Source organism: Neovison vison, chromosome 3 (assembly GCF_020171115.1).
Source record: "Neovison vison isolate M4711 chromosome 3, ASM_NN_V1, whole genome shotgun sequence".
Taxonomy (NCBI): Eukaryota; Metazoa; Chordata; class Mammalia; order Carnivora; family Mustelidae; genus Neogale; species Neogale vison.
Genome location: NC_058093.1, coordinates 25,430,322 through 25,445,048, shown reverse-complemented (window position 1 = coordinate 25,445,048; position 14,727 = coordinate 25,430,322). Strand labels below are relative to the sequence as shown.

Below are 14,727 nucleotides of genomic sequence, written 5' to 3'. Positions count from 1 at the left end.
TCTTTATTATATTTCTCATATGTATAGCAGAGTATCTCAAATCTATAAAGCTTTGGGTCTGCCTCTGTATATTTTAGTCAAATGTTGTGATAGCTCTTGAGTACTGAATGCCAAAAAAATACTGTCTTTGTTTCTGTATACTTGAGGACCCTGTAAGCTAAAGGAGGCATATAAACCTATCTTGAGTCCATTGATTTTCATTGCACTACAGACATAAGGAAGTCATGGCTAATGTAGTTTCTATTGAAAGCATGTTTGATGGAATACGTATGTCCTTATACCAAATATAGATAATATATATGTATATATATTACACCAAATATAGAAAAAAAATACATATATATTTTAAGTAATCTCTACACCCAGTGTGAGGCTTGCAGTCAAAACCTCAAGATCGAGAGTCACATGCATTACTGATCAAGCCAGTCAGTCGTCCCAACATTTGATATTTTTTGATTGGCTTTATACCTTTTCTGCTACTATAAGAATTTAACTTGAATTATTTCAGTTGTGTGTAAAGCAAACTTATAGAGAGGGGTAAAAATTTTTGTAACTTAGCCCTAGTAGGACGAAGAAAATCTGAGACAAAAATCCGGCCTTGGATTTATTTTTGGTTCTCTTTAGAAGGGAGCAAAGCTTGTATATGAGGACTAAGGGATCCAGATTAGAAAGCTATATATTCTGATATGTTCTGGTATTAAGCTGTCATAAAAGGTAGTAAGACCATGTGACTTTAAATTTTGGAAAGAAGGCTCAAGAGCTATTTTTTTTTGGTAATACTTTTATTATTATTATTTTAAAATATTTTATTTATTTATTTCACAGACAGAGATCACAACTAGGCAGAGAAGCAGGCAGAGAGAGAGGAAGGGAAGCAGGCTCTTCGCTGAGCAGAGAGCCCAATGCAGGGCTCGATCCCAGGACCCTGGGATCATGACCTGAGCCGAAGGCAGAGACTTTAACCCACTGAGCCACCCAGGCACCGGTAATACTTTTAAAATGTGAAAATAACAATCTTTTTGGAAGTTCAGGAGATGGAAAGAGTCAACAACTCAGAAATGTAATTAGGCTCTGAATACCTATGGAAGGCGAGGTATAGGAAAAGAAAGAATGGAATATGATTTATTGCAAAGCTAAGCGAATCTAAAAGCATCTTACTGAATACTGTTGCAGGGAAATCTTGAAACCTACAAGTAAGGCAAGACAGGGTAACTAGGAATTAACTACATATAGTACTATCATTCATATTATCTACCATCTTCACTGTTTAATTTAAAAAACAAAAGGACTTTGATAAATTCACCAGTGAAGTCACCCAGTCCTGTATTTCCTCGTGGAGGCTATGATACCTGAACTATGAATTTCCTACTTCAAGATTTTGGAACCCTAAGTCTTTATGATTATAGAGGGAATATGGATATAGTAGAAGGTTATATGTATCTACTTCAGGCTTGATCTTTTGTTTAGATTTAATGTTAATCTAATACCTTACTGTTTTTTACATCACTTTCCACTTAGAATACTTTCTTACGTGCTTGGGGTTTCGGCTCTGCAAACTCTGCCACTTTTAAAGATAAAATTTTGCATTTAAATGTAGTATTACGGGCGCCTGGGTTGCTCAGTGGGTTAAAGCCTCTGCCTTCGGCTCGGGTCATCATCCCAGGGTCCTGGGATCGAGTCCCGAATCGGGCTCTCTGCTCAGCAGGGAGCCTGCTTCTCCGTCTCTCTCTGCCTGTCTCTCTGCCTACTTGCGATCTGTCAAATAAATAAATCTTTTAAAAAAATGCAGTATTACTTCACTTAACTCTGATTTTACTTGGGTTTTACATGAGAACTTTCCTTCTTATGCTTTAAAATAAGAGTCTATTATGCAAGAGGGAAAATGACTTCTGTTTCAACCTCAGATAAAAAGGTTCATATCATCTGTGCTTCATTTTTGTCTGAGAATATTTATATTGGTGACTGGTCAAAACCTCAGTGGTTGTCCCTCTTCTGCCTTCAGTTCATCCCCCGCAAACATAAAAAAAAATTCTTCACCCCATCAGAACCACTTTGAGTATATGGAGAATAGCATAGGCTTTAAAAAAATTTTTTTTTTAAGAGATGTATAAAGTTTAGAATTTGCTACTTGTTCTGACATTAACACAGTTTTTTTGCAAGGGTGTGGAATTTGTAATTAGAAAATATTACATGGACCGTTGGACCTGTTAATTGTCCCACTGCCCTAGTTAATTTAAAAAAAAATTAATCTGCTATAACATAATTTGTTTCATAGCTTAAAAAAAGTTGCTCTTTTGAATTTCTGTGCCTTTCCTGCTTCACAGCAAGCCAAGTGACTTGAAAAATTAAAGTCTGTGTGTTTGCAATTTTATAGAATTCATGAAGGATTTCATTCATGAACTGTCTTGGTAGCCTGTCATGAGTGATAGGTTTAGTATTAGTAAAAATGCCTTTTTGCATGAATGTTTGGGACTGGATGCTCTGTATGTGTATGTGCAAATTTGAATTGTCCACCTCCCCCCGCCCCACACCTTTTTTTTTTTGAGTGGTGAGCCTTCTCTTGGGTCTAGCTATGGGCAGGTTCTACCATATTCTTGAGTAAAAAGGACACTAAAGGGTTATACTGTATTCTGAACTCTTGCCTTTGGGGTAAAGCTGCAGTGTTAAACACAACAGTTCAATTCTTTAACAAGAACTTCTTCTCATTAGTCTTAGTAATCAGAAAGAACCTTAGTGAGCAAAGTTATTCTTATTATCTTCAATTAATGATCAGTCACATTAATAGTCTTCTGTGCACCTAGCGACATGTGACTTTTCTTCCAGATGTTACCATTTTGCAAAAAAGAAGGTAAATCTAAGTATGTACATTTATTTATGTATTTATTTGCTTAAAGATCTATTTACTTGAGAGAGAGAGAGAGATGGAGGGGGGAGCAAGCGCCAGTGCGAGGAGGGAGAGAATCTCCGGCAGACTCCCCTCCCATGACATCACTGTCTGAGCCACCCAGGCACCCCTCATTATGTACATTTAAAACCGTTTTTTGTTTGTTTGTTTGTTTTGTTTTTTACACTAAGTCTAAAGAAAGTGTTAGTCCATTGAAATCTATCATTATGGGGAAAAAAAGTCATGCGACTTTTTTGTGCCCATGTGATAAAGGAGAAATCGTACGCCCTGTCTCCTCTTGCTGTGGGGTTTTGAAGGTGCCACATAAAAACTTGATTCTCATTTCAAATTTCAGTGGTCCACAACAGAGCAGAAACATGACGGGATTTAATAGGCTCCATCTCCTGTGATGCAGGGCTGAGGTTTAACTGAGTATCTTTCCATCTGTAGCATTTGTCTGTGCCGTTCTCCAGTTCATTAACAATACAGGAAGGCTTAGGGTTTAGCGGGCTGTGTATAAGCAGAAGCGTCCAAGCGCATGTTTGAAGACCGTATGAGATAGTGAGCTTTGTGTGTAAGGACTCGAAATGTAAACTAGAATCCTGCCAGCCATTTTATGAAGGAAAACTTTAGACAGTAGGAGCATCTCACTTGTTCAGACTGTTGTTTCATTGGTTACTTTTTTTTTGAAACCCACTGGCTACTGATGGTACTTTTGGGAAGTACTTTCATTAACGTTGTTTTGTGCTGTCATAGTGGACTTATTCCTATCTGTGTAAAACAAGTATACTGTAGTTACTGTTGATGAACATACTTGCTTAGGCTCTGACATTTTGTTTCTTTGAAGTATGAGATTTACATTTGTATTTTTTAAAAAGTCCTTTGGTATACCGTAATTTGTTTTTTGATGCCATATAATGTGATATCTTTTTTGTTGATTATTCATTTTTGTGCTTGGTGGTTTAAGACCTAGAATATTGATTAATTATCTCGGATTTCTCTTTTGATTGGCATACTCGCAGAATATATGTGTGAGGGGATTGTATATTTGGCCTCTAAGTGCAGTAATTTAAGAGAATGGAATTAAGAAGGATCAAGGATAATGGATGAAATCAGCTGCATTTGGAAATAAACTGAGATTGTCTGCTCTAAATGTATGGGAATTTGGAAAGATACCAAGTCCAGCACAATAGCTTGTCACTTTGTTGTAAACCAGAAAGCAGAAACACAATACAGTTCTTGGTTGGAGAAGGACGGTTGCCAGAGAAAGGTTGCAAATTCTTGAACCTAGGCCTAAAGGGAAATCTGAGAGTACCGATTTATTGATATTTGTGGGCACATCCCAAGAGGAATGAGTAAACTGATAGCTATGAGTAGCACTCACTAGAGAAACAGTTACTGTGGTTTATTGCTTCATGCACTCGCTATCTCTTCCTGCTCTGCCATCAAAACCACTTTATCCAAGGTCTGCCCTTGTCTCCAAGTCAAATTGGTGCTTCTGTCCCTCATCTCTTTGCCGTTCACACAGCATCAGAGTTGACACCTTCCTCCTTCCTCTTCTTTACACTGTTCCCTTGCAGATCTTTTTCTGTACATTCAGTATAGTTTTAAAAAGTGGTATTGTGTATAAGGACCATGTTTATCGTTTATTACACCATTGTCCCATGTTCATTGTCTTGTGTCCTGTTGAACACATTGCATGTTCACATGCACTTTAACAGCCTTTACTTGGATATACCATAATTTTAAAAACCATAAAAGCTCATAAAAGAAATGGTCATTTTAGGAAACTTTTTGTCATAATAAGTTACATTTTGTATATTTTAAATTATTCTGAAACCATATGTAAGGAAGTGGAAGAGTAGACAAAAGAAACTAATCATGGCCAATATTGACCATTATAGGAATACACAAGAAAGACACAGCTTTAGTCAAGTCATTGGAACTTTGTTCTTTCTGTTTTCTTATCTATGAAATAGCAGATTTGTACTGTTTCTGAATTCTCTTCCAGTGTAATATATTCTGTGACTTGTGATTTAGTACATGCTGAGAAGTCTGTGTCCACTTGTTTCCGAAACCACCAGTTGATTCTCTTGATGGCTTGATTACTATACAATGTACATATGTATTAAAGTTAATTTTAAAAGTGCCCTGCTCTCTGCTTTTATTCATTTAGTTATTATGTGACATGCTTTTCTTTCTGCAGATCTGAATGTCTGTCCTGTGTATTTATCTAATTTCTGCATTTGTTTATATAGAATATAGAGCTTATAATAGCTATGGTAAATTATTTTTATTTGCATTTGAAAGCATCTTTCCCTTGGTGATTAATGATTATGAAGCTATATTATAAATGTGAATATGAATACAGAAACATGCAGAGTTGTAAAAAAATTCATGTGTAAGTAACGACCTACCTATTCAATTAAAAATACTCCTAGAATGGTCTGATGTCAAATTGAAATTTCACAACTTTTTCCCATTGAATTCAGCAGCTTGGGATACTTGAGCCTTATGCTTTGTGTGAATTCTGAGTCATTTATTTTAGGAAAAGTTGTATATTATTAAGGAGGTTGAAAAAATTCTTCCCCTGGTGCATCCATTTAGTTAAAAATCAAGTCACACATTTTATTTACTTAAACACATCTGCACTTATTTTTGCCAGTAACATATTTGGTTTGCGGCCTGTGGATTATGCAGACGGTGAAAATATGAAATCACTATTGTTGCTACCAGAGAAGAATGACTCATCATCCACTCGCCATTGCTCAGTAGTAAGTATGGATTAGACTTTGGGAAATATATGTCTTTTATTGAAATTGGTTGTGAAGGGAACATAATGGGAAAATTTCCAGTTAGCAGATTACTTTCAATCACCAAACAATTATTGAACACTTCTTTTGTATTAGGAATTGAGAATTCAATCAAAGACAGTTATAATCAGATTAATTCAAACAAGTATTTTGTGGAGCCCCCTGTATGTTTTCGGGAGCATTCACACTGCAGCCAGTGTGATGGATGGAGCCCTGTTCTCAAGGAGCAAACATTGTAAGGAGAGACAGGAAAGGGCGAGACTGTAAATATGTAAGCCTATATAAATGGAATAATCTCAGGAACTTACAAATGTGTGGTTTGGAGATTTTGTAGAGTGTAACTGAGTGGAGGTTGAGGACTCCAGGAAAGGCTCTGCTTTAGCTGTGTCCTTGGGGAGGGCCTGCAGAGAGCTGTTGTTTGATTTGAAACTTGAACGAGGAGGAGGAGGCGTCCAGGGAAACATCTGTCTGGATGACAGGGGTTCCCTATAGTGTTCCCTTCGTCCCTCCGTGGTTGAGCTTGGTGTGCTTGAAGGTTAGAGAGAAGGTCATACTTGCTGGCGACTGGTCAGTCAGTGTCCAAGAGTAATGGAGACCACTGAAGGATTTAAAGCAAGGGAATGACATGATTCGATGTAAGTTTTAGAAAGTTCACTCTGGCTGCGTTGCAGTAAGGAGACGGGTAGGAGAAGAGCAGAACCAGGACGATTGTGGAGGCCTGATGCACTGTGACAAGAAGGGATATGACCCTCCGGATTGAGGTAACGAGTGGAGATTGTGAGAAGGGATGAGGTTTAGTGTATATTTTTGAGTTAATGGCAACACACTTTCTGATGGATTCTGTGTGCGGTGTGGATAAACAGAGCTTGTGTGACTTCAGCTGTGGGGCAGATGCCGGTGCTGTTTCCAGGTGTGGGGAAAGAAATCAGTAATTCTCTGCCAATTTTATATCTATAAGGCTGCAAGCATGTTGAACAGGCTGGTGTCTGTAGCTTAGGAAAGAGCTATAAGCTGGAAAGTGGAAAGAACGCTTATTCCTTAAGAACTTATGGTTTAGTGGGGACTGTAGGTGTGAAAAAAGTTCATTATGTACTGTAGTAAATTTATAATAGAAGCCATAAAAATGTACAATAGATATACAGAGAAAGAAGAAGCTGACTTCAGGAAGGATCAGAAGAGCTTCACAGAGAAGGTGACAGAGAAGGCATGTAAACTTGTAAAAGTTTCAGCAAGGTGTCTAATAGAATGTTGGCTGCAAATAACAAAACATTTACTCAAATGCCTCAAGGCTGTGTTTTATTTTGTATAAAGATAATCTCAGTATAAGAGAGCTTTCCTTGGTGAGTTCAGCAATTAAATGGTTGCTGCAGAGACCCAAATTCTTTCTGTCTTTCTGCATTACCATCGTCAGCTTGAGGGCTCATCTCCCCTCAGTGGTTATAGGATGATTGCCACGGTTGTTGGTTGTCGATGGGACAGTGTCGAGTGTCTGAACCTTCCCCAGGAGCCTGCTGCTGGACTTCCCTTATGTATTATTGGTCAGAACTGGTCACACAATTGGTGTTGATATACCTTGTCTTCGAAGACGGGGTCAGTCCTCGAAGAGCGGATATATCAGTAAGAACTGGGATTCTGTTAGCGTGGAGGGAGTGAGGCGTGGATCCAGTGAGCTTGCCGCACTGGGACCAGGTGTGCAAAATGGGGATGGCCGTCCAAATTTAAGGAACCAACAGCTGAAAGACAAGAAGGTCTAAAGGACCTTTGAAATCTGAGAAACTAGACTGAGTGTGAGGGGAGCACAAGGTGTAGTATAGAGAGGAGCCGGAGGCCAAGAGCAGGGCTGGGATCAGATTGTAAAAGGCTTTGGGTTCCCTGAGGAGGAGTTTGGACGTTACTGCCCTACTCAGTGGGGCAGTCCCGGTGAGTTCCAGTGCAGAGGACAGCTCGCAGTGGGCCGACTGGGTAGTGTAGTCAGAGCTGTGCTGTGGAAGCGGGGTGTGATGTGGGCAGGGAGAGGAGAAGTGGGTTTTCAAGAGGCGTGTGGCGGGCACCTTGCAACGGACAAGACAGGGGAAGGTGAGAGAAGGGCCTGAGTTGAGGTCTGTGCCCAGAGGCCCTGCACTTCGTGTCTAGTGCGGGCAGTGGCACAGTGATTGATCTCATTGTTGAGGATGAGGAGGCGAGCTGAGGTACGGACGAGGGTCGTAGGTGCTGCCGCAGGCCAGTTACCTTTGTACTCTGAGAACTCTCTGACTCCCCCTCCTCATCAGCTGGATGTCAGCTCTGCAAGTGGGCACCAAGCTGGAATTTTGATAATGAACTGAAAGAGAATGTAGAAATCAGCAGTTTAATTTTCTTAGCTTACAAATGAGAAAGCTGAAACCTAGTCTGATTTGCTCATGGTTGAGGAGCCAATACAAAAAAAGAAAAAGTAAGTTTGTTTTTTTTTTATTTGAATGGATCAGTTAGAACCTGAATTTCTTATATCTTAGGTCAGTACCCCTTCAGTCCCGTCACACTTAATATGGCAAAATAAATTGGCATTTATTTTATTCATCTGGACTTGGACTCTTCCTGGCAGAACATACAACTAAGAACTAAATTGTCATTTGCCGGTGTTGCTTTTATGAAAAGCTGGAGAAGAAGTGTTTTAAATGTGTCAAAAATAAGGATGTCATTATGGGGTCGTTGGATTGTGAGAATGGTGCTGTCCTTCAGAGAAGAGGGAATTGGTTATCCTCCTCTCAGTTCTACTGTCCAGTTACCGTTGTGTTTTTATTAAATGTAAGAAACATATATTTTCCTCATGTCACATGGACATGGCCTGAGAATATCCTTCCTTACTCTCCTGGTGGTAGGTTCTTGGCTAAGGAAAAGATCATGGATGGAAGTCCTAAGTTGAAAGGGTTGTGTCTTTCTGGAATTTCTTCCCTCAGCTGCTGCCAGACTCCCTTTCACTCCCTCTTTTTCAGCCACGTTGGGCTGCCTCACTGTTTCTTGAATCCACCAAACACGTTCCGATTCCAGGTCCTCTACGCTGGCTGTCTTCTCTGCCAGGAACAGTTGCAAGGAGCTGGGTGTACACATGGCATCCAACCCTGGGATGGTCCTATCAGGGAGGGCTCTGTACTGCCATAGCTCACATAGCAAGGTGCCTTCCTGTCCTCCCAACCTGGCTCTCTTTACCCATACCCCTAATCTGGCAAAATATATTTTTATTTTATCGGATTTTTTCCTACATCGCCACAGCCAAGTGCCCAGATACCAACAGATCCAAGACTGAATTTTTATTTCTTAGAATGTACCTCCTTATCTCAGGGCCTTAAGAGAACGGCATGGGTATTGAGAAATATTTATCAGCAATGCAGGCATGATGATAAATTTGTTCACGTATCTCACAAATACTTACTGGGTGTCTGAAATCTATCAGTCAAGTGTTTCAGGCGCTTGGGGATATTGTGGTCTTGGCTAGGTTGGAGCTTCAATGCAAGAATGAAGATGGAGACACATGGGGTGCCTGGGTGGCTCAGTGGGTTAAGCATCTGCCTTCAGCTCAGGTCATGATCCCAGTGTCCTGCGATGAAGCTCCCTTGGTAGGCTCCCTGTTCAGGAGGGAACCTGCTTTCCCCTCTCTCTCTGCCCTCCCTCCTGCTTGTGCTTATTCTTTCTTTCTCGCCCTCTCTCAAATAAATAAATAAAATCTTTTTAAAAAGTTTAATGTCATTTTATATAGTAACAAATATCTATAAAATCAAGGTACTGAACCCATGGGATATTTTCTGAACATCTTTTGAACCTCGTGATTTTAAGATCTTTGTTTATTCTAACCAAATTCCTTACCTACCCCTCACCTCCTGTTCCAAATCAAATGTGTAGCTTTGATGGCCGTTTGCTTTTTTTTTTTTTTTTTAAATAGTATTTCTTAACTATGAGAAATTAGTGCCAGTTTCTATTTTTTATTCAAATGTAGAAACTATGATAGGAAAATGCTTGACCCACTTTGGTGCTTTTTCTGGGGTTGATGGAAATAGTATCATATGCTATATTTAGAATTGATATCTTTTCACTCTTGTGTTTTGTGCAGAGAACTCATTTAGCTGAAGTAGAGTTATATAAATTAGAAAGCAATGTGTTGCATTTAGAGCTATTTTTGTGGCACTTCCTTGTATAACTATAATTTTTGAATTACTATTTTTTACTATTATTTAGTGATTAAATGATCCGTAAAGTGTACCGCACTATTTCCATCTTAAGGAATATTTAGTGTTTAGGTTAGACATGGTTACATCACCTTACAACTTAGAGAATAGGGAAGATACATATATAGAAATATGATGTAAGTGTGTGTAAACTTGTCCAGTAAAACCTTTACCCCTTGAACCTTATATAAATAAGTATTTCAGGAAACTGAACTTTTAAGTGCTAAATATTACCATTAAAAAAAAACCTTTTATAGAAATCTCTTAAAAAATCTTGTATACATACTTGCTTAATAAGTAGTAGAATCCATCAGTAGATTTCAGTGAATGAGTTCGATCTGTTTATAGATGTAGCTAAACAACTTAGATGTTCCACTGTAGGGCATCAGACTGAATCATCACTACTCTGATATGTAAAGTGAATATTTAAATACAAACTTTCTTGACTCTAGATGTTGAACTGTGCTAGTGATCATACCTTCAGTGTTTCACTCGTGTTCTTTGGAGCTTTTAACAATCCAGAAAAATCCTCTGCATATAAAGTCGCACATGTCAGAGGGCCCTATGTCTTTTATTTGAAAATTACAGTACTGTGTTTGGCTTTTTGTCCTCTAATACAGTGGTGATGATTTGCTTTTTCTTTTCTTCTTTGCTGGGTCATTGCTTGTCTTGTATCAGGTAGCTTGTGGCTAACTCTCATTCCAATTCCATTCGTTAAGTCCTGTTGGCTGGTGTTGGAGGTATTATCCATCTCACTGTTTCTTTGAATCTTTCACTTTTTTTTTTTTTTAAAGATTTTATTTATTTATTTGTCAGAGAGAGAGAGAGAGAGAGCGAGCGCACAGGCACGCAGAGTAGCAGGCAGAGGGAGAAGCAGGCTCTCTACTGAGCAAGGAGCCCGATGTGGGACTCGATCCCAGGATGCTGGGATCATGAGCCAAGCCGAAGGCAGCAGCTTAACCAACTGAGCCACCCAGGCATCCTGAATCTTTCACTTCTAATCTCAAATTCTATCCATTGGTGTCTTCTCTTTATTTTTGTTCTCGTTGTCTCGTGTAAGTTCTGTATCTTTCTCTTCAAGTGAAAATATTGGTCATTGTTAGAGCAGTTCTTTCCTTTTCATGAGCTATGTTGAGTTATTACTGTAGGTGAATCTGATCTAACTTTTGTATTTCCTTGTCTCTTTTAATTTTCTTGGTTTTAGTAGGTAGCTATTTTGATGTTAAGAGTTTGTTTGCGATTTTTGAGCTCAGTGCAATTAGTAGCTTTAGTGTTCTTTGATTTTTCACATAATCTCAGTTTAAAATAAAAAGACCAAACTGAGTTTTAACTTTAGTGGAATAAGTTAGTGGAGGGGAGATAGGGAATTGATATTTTTTAGTGTTTTGGGTTACTTAAGAAAAAAAAGGCTTCCTAGTGACAGAATGAAGTTGTAAAATCCTACAGAGATCCGATGTAGAATCAAGAAAACAAGATGCCCTGGATTTAGATTGCTATTCCAAATAGCATTTTATTGGGAAAAAAATAAAGGACTAATAAAATGTATTGAGCATTAAGGCTCTGAGTGACAATTTGATGGAAATTGTGGGGAATTACTAGATAAAGGAAGATAAGAACAGAGTCTCAAGCTTCTATCAAGTGCAAGTCATTTAATGTCTTTCTCTAGTCTTTAAATGATTTTAACACTGTGGTATCTCCCTTAACAGACAAACACTGGTCAGCGTAGGGATGGACCTCTTGTGCTTATAGGCAGTGGGCTTTCTTCAGAACAACAAAAAATGCTCAGCGAGCTTGCAGCAATGCTTAAGGCTAAAAAATGTGCTGAATTTGACAATACAGGTGAGGAGATTTATATACTTACTTTTGGTTCAAAAAAATTTTAAATAAGTAATCCCTTTGAGACCTCCCTTGATAATTTATATGTTTTAACAATTGGGGATTGGCAGTATACTTTGAATCTTATAATATGTCAAAAATGTGTTTATAGTTATAAACTACTTATAGGCCCAATTTAGTTAGGAAATATGAAGTTTAAAGCTTTGCACATATTTTAGGACAGAACTGCGTCAGAAAGGCAAACTTTTGAGTTCACTCATGACAAATAAATTGTGTGCAATGTAACGCTTTAATTCTTAGTTACAATTTGAAAATAAGAGAAAAATATGTTTGCTAATATGGCTTTAAGTTTCATGGTTTATGATCTGATTTTTCATGTTGTTGGCCAGGATGAAGAATGATATTAAATTTAAAAAGTAGTGTAAAGATTGTTGCTTTTGAAGAAAATCCAGATTATGAGGTACAGATTATAATAGTTGGAGAATTATTTTGGTTTATATCTTTGTTTCTCTCTTTCTCTCTCTCTCTCTCTCTCTTTTTTTTTTTTTTTTTGTATTCTAGTGACTCATGTCATTGTTCCTGGGGATACAGTTCAAAGTACCCTAAAATGTATGCTTGGGATTCTCAATGGATGTTGGATCTTAAAATTTGAATGTAAGTACTGGACTTGGGAGAATTACAGAATGAATTAAGTTGACTGATTTCATTTTGTGTGGTACTCTATTGCCAATAATTATTTAAGGAACTTTTTTTTTTTTTTTAAACCTCTGGTTAGTCACTGCATTTTGAAAAAGCTTCTATTATTGGTATCATCTAGATGTTCTTGATGTGACCACAGAAATGCTTTTTAGTCTTTTTTAAAGTCTTTTTTTATATACTATGAACTATTTTAATAAAGAATAAATGGATTATATAGTAGATTTTGAAGCTTAAGCAATACATACCATTGTTACGATATATTTAACTTAATAAACACATGTTTAAAATATACTACCATGATATGAAATAGTTTAAGCCTTTTGTTTTATGATTTTTTTTTTTAGGGGTGGGGAAGGAATAGAGGGAGAGGGAGAGAGTCTTAAGCAGGCTATATGCCCAGTGTGGAGCCTGACCTGGGGCTCAATCTCACCACCTAAGATCATGACCTGAGCTGAAACCAGGAGTCAGATGCTTAACCTCCTGAGCCATCCAGCCACCCCTCGCTTTATGATTTCTAAAAACTGTGTATGCTTTCTTAGCTGATCCAGTGTATTTTTGGAAACTGTTGGAAGTTTAGACTGCCTTGTACTAACCTGATTTGGAGCAATTACACCCGCTGTGACCCACACCTCTGCTGCAGCTGTATTGTCCTTACCTGCTTCTTGTTGATGGTCAAGCACCACTACTCTGAGAACTGCCTTTTACCTTCCCTGCTCTCACTTACTTGCTTTACTTATCCTTGGATTCACTTTGGACTTCAGAGAAAAAGCTCATACAGGGTTATTTCCTATTTGTCATTAGCTAAAGTATCTGCTTTGCATACAATGGCTAAAATTGGACAGTGGGTATACCTGTCTTTTGAACTAATTTTTAGAAGAGAATAATGGCAGTAAAGGGGTGCACAGGGGTCTTGTGATGATGGGGGTATCTTGATCCTGGCAGTGGTTACATCGCACAGGGCTACATACGTGTTTGCACTGTACAGATCTGCATGCCTGTGCACACACACAGACCGGAGTGCATGTATAACTGATGAAATCTGAAGAAGCTCAGTGGATTGTGTTCGTGTCAAACTCTTGGTTTTGATCCTGTGATCTAACTGCATATAGGGAGTTAGATTGGACACCAGAGAAAGGGCGCATGGGACTTCCCTGCACATTTCTGTGTATCTTCCTCTGATTAATTATTCCAAATTAAAAAGTTAATAAAGGATAACCAGTATTTTTAATGAAATGTTCTTTTTAGGAAGCGAAGATTGGATTAGAATTAGTTTTTTTTTTTTTAATTTTTTTTTTTAAAGATTTTATTTATTTATTTGACAGAGAGAGATCACAAGTAGGCAGAGAGGCAGGCAGAGAGAGAGAGGAGGAAGCAGGCTCCCTGCTGAGCAGAGAGCCCGATGCGGGACTCGATCCCAGGACCCTGAGATCATGACCCGAGCCGAAGGCAGCAGCCCAACCCACTGAGCCACCCAGGATTAGAATTAGTTTTTAAAAACTCCATGTGATGGCTTTGTGCTTTGAAGTTTTTATGGTAGAAATACTTGATTTATCAAGATCTTAATTGTGTTATTAATTTGATCTCTAGTTTGAAATTAATTTGGTTTGTAGAACAGTTTCTCTTTAGTACTTGGTATTCATGTCCTTTTTAAATGCACCTCCTCCTGTCCTTGTGATGCCCGTCTCCACTGCTGGGTCAGATCCAGCTAAGTCTGTGACCAGCACTGGCACTTGTCTCTGATCATCCGATCTGTGATTAGTCTGGCCTGGTTGTGACCACCAGTTCAAGGAGTATGATAAGCAGCCGGACTGACTGATTAGGTCCATACCCCCCGCCCAAAAAAAAAGTTTCCCCTTCTGTCTCATTCTTACTTTTGAATTTCTTTTCCCTTTTTAATCTGGGTAAGTCTTACTAGGTCTCAGTGTTTAAAACATTTGGTTTTATGACTGTAGATGCTGTTTTACCGAACCTACTCCAGAGGCTTTGCCAGTGGTTATGGGAAGGAACAGATTTTCGTAATAACAAAGTCTTAACAATAAAGAAGGCATGTGAAATATTGAACGTTAAGGCATTGCCAGTTAAGTCTTGTTCTTGTGAATATGCTTAACTTGTATCTGGTTAAATATACAGGCTACATGATTCATTTCCATAAAATCTGCCTTCTTTAGGAAATGGAAGTTTTATCATTTTAATGGCTTGGCCTGTCATTTTTATAGAATCACGATGGACTCAAGCCGACTCAGTAGTGTGCTATTTGGGGATGCTCTCAGTGGTGAATAACACCCTCCGGGGTCAG

At 38.5% G+C, this 14,727-nt stretch overlaps 1 protein-coding gene across 2 annotated transcripts in view; it reads left to right on the top strand.

Moving 5' to 3' along the window:
• BARD1 (BRCA1 associated RING domain 1) overlaps window positions 1-14,727 on the top strand; it is a 79,850-nt gene that overhangs the window by 52,527 nt on the left and 12,596 nt on the right. For both annotated transcript variants that reach the window (XM_044241542.1, XM_044241544.1), the window contains 3 exons: window positions 5,550-5,658; window positions 11,603-11,735; window positions 12,294-12,386. In XM_044241542.1, the coding sequence (XP_044097477.1) occupies window positions 5,550-5,658; window positions 11,603-11,735; window positions 12,294-12,386 (335 nt within the window). The remainder of the gene's footprint in view (window positions 1-5,549; window positions 5,659-11,602; window positions 11,736-12,293; window positions 12,387-14,727) is intronic.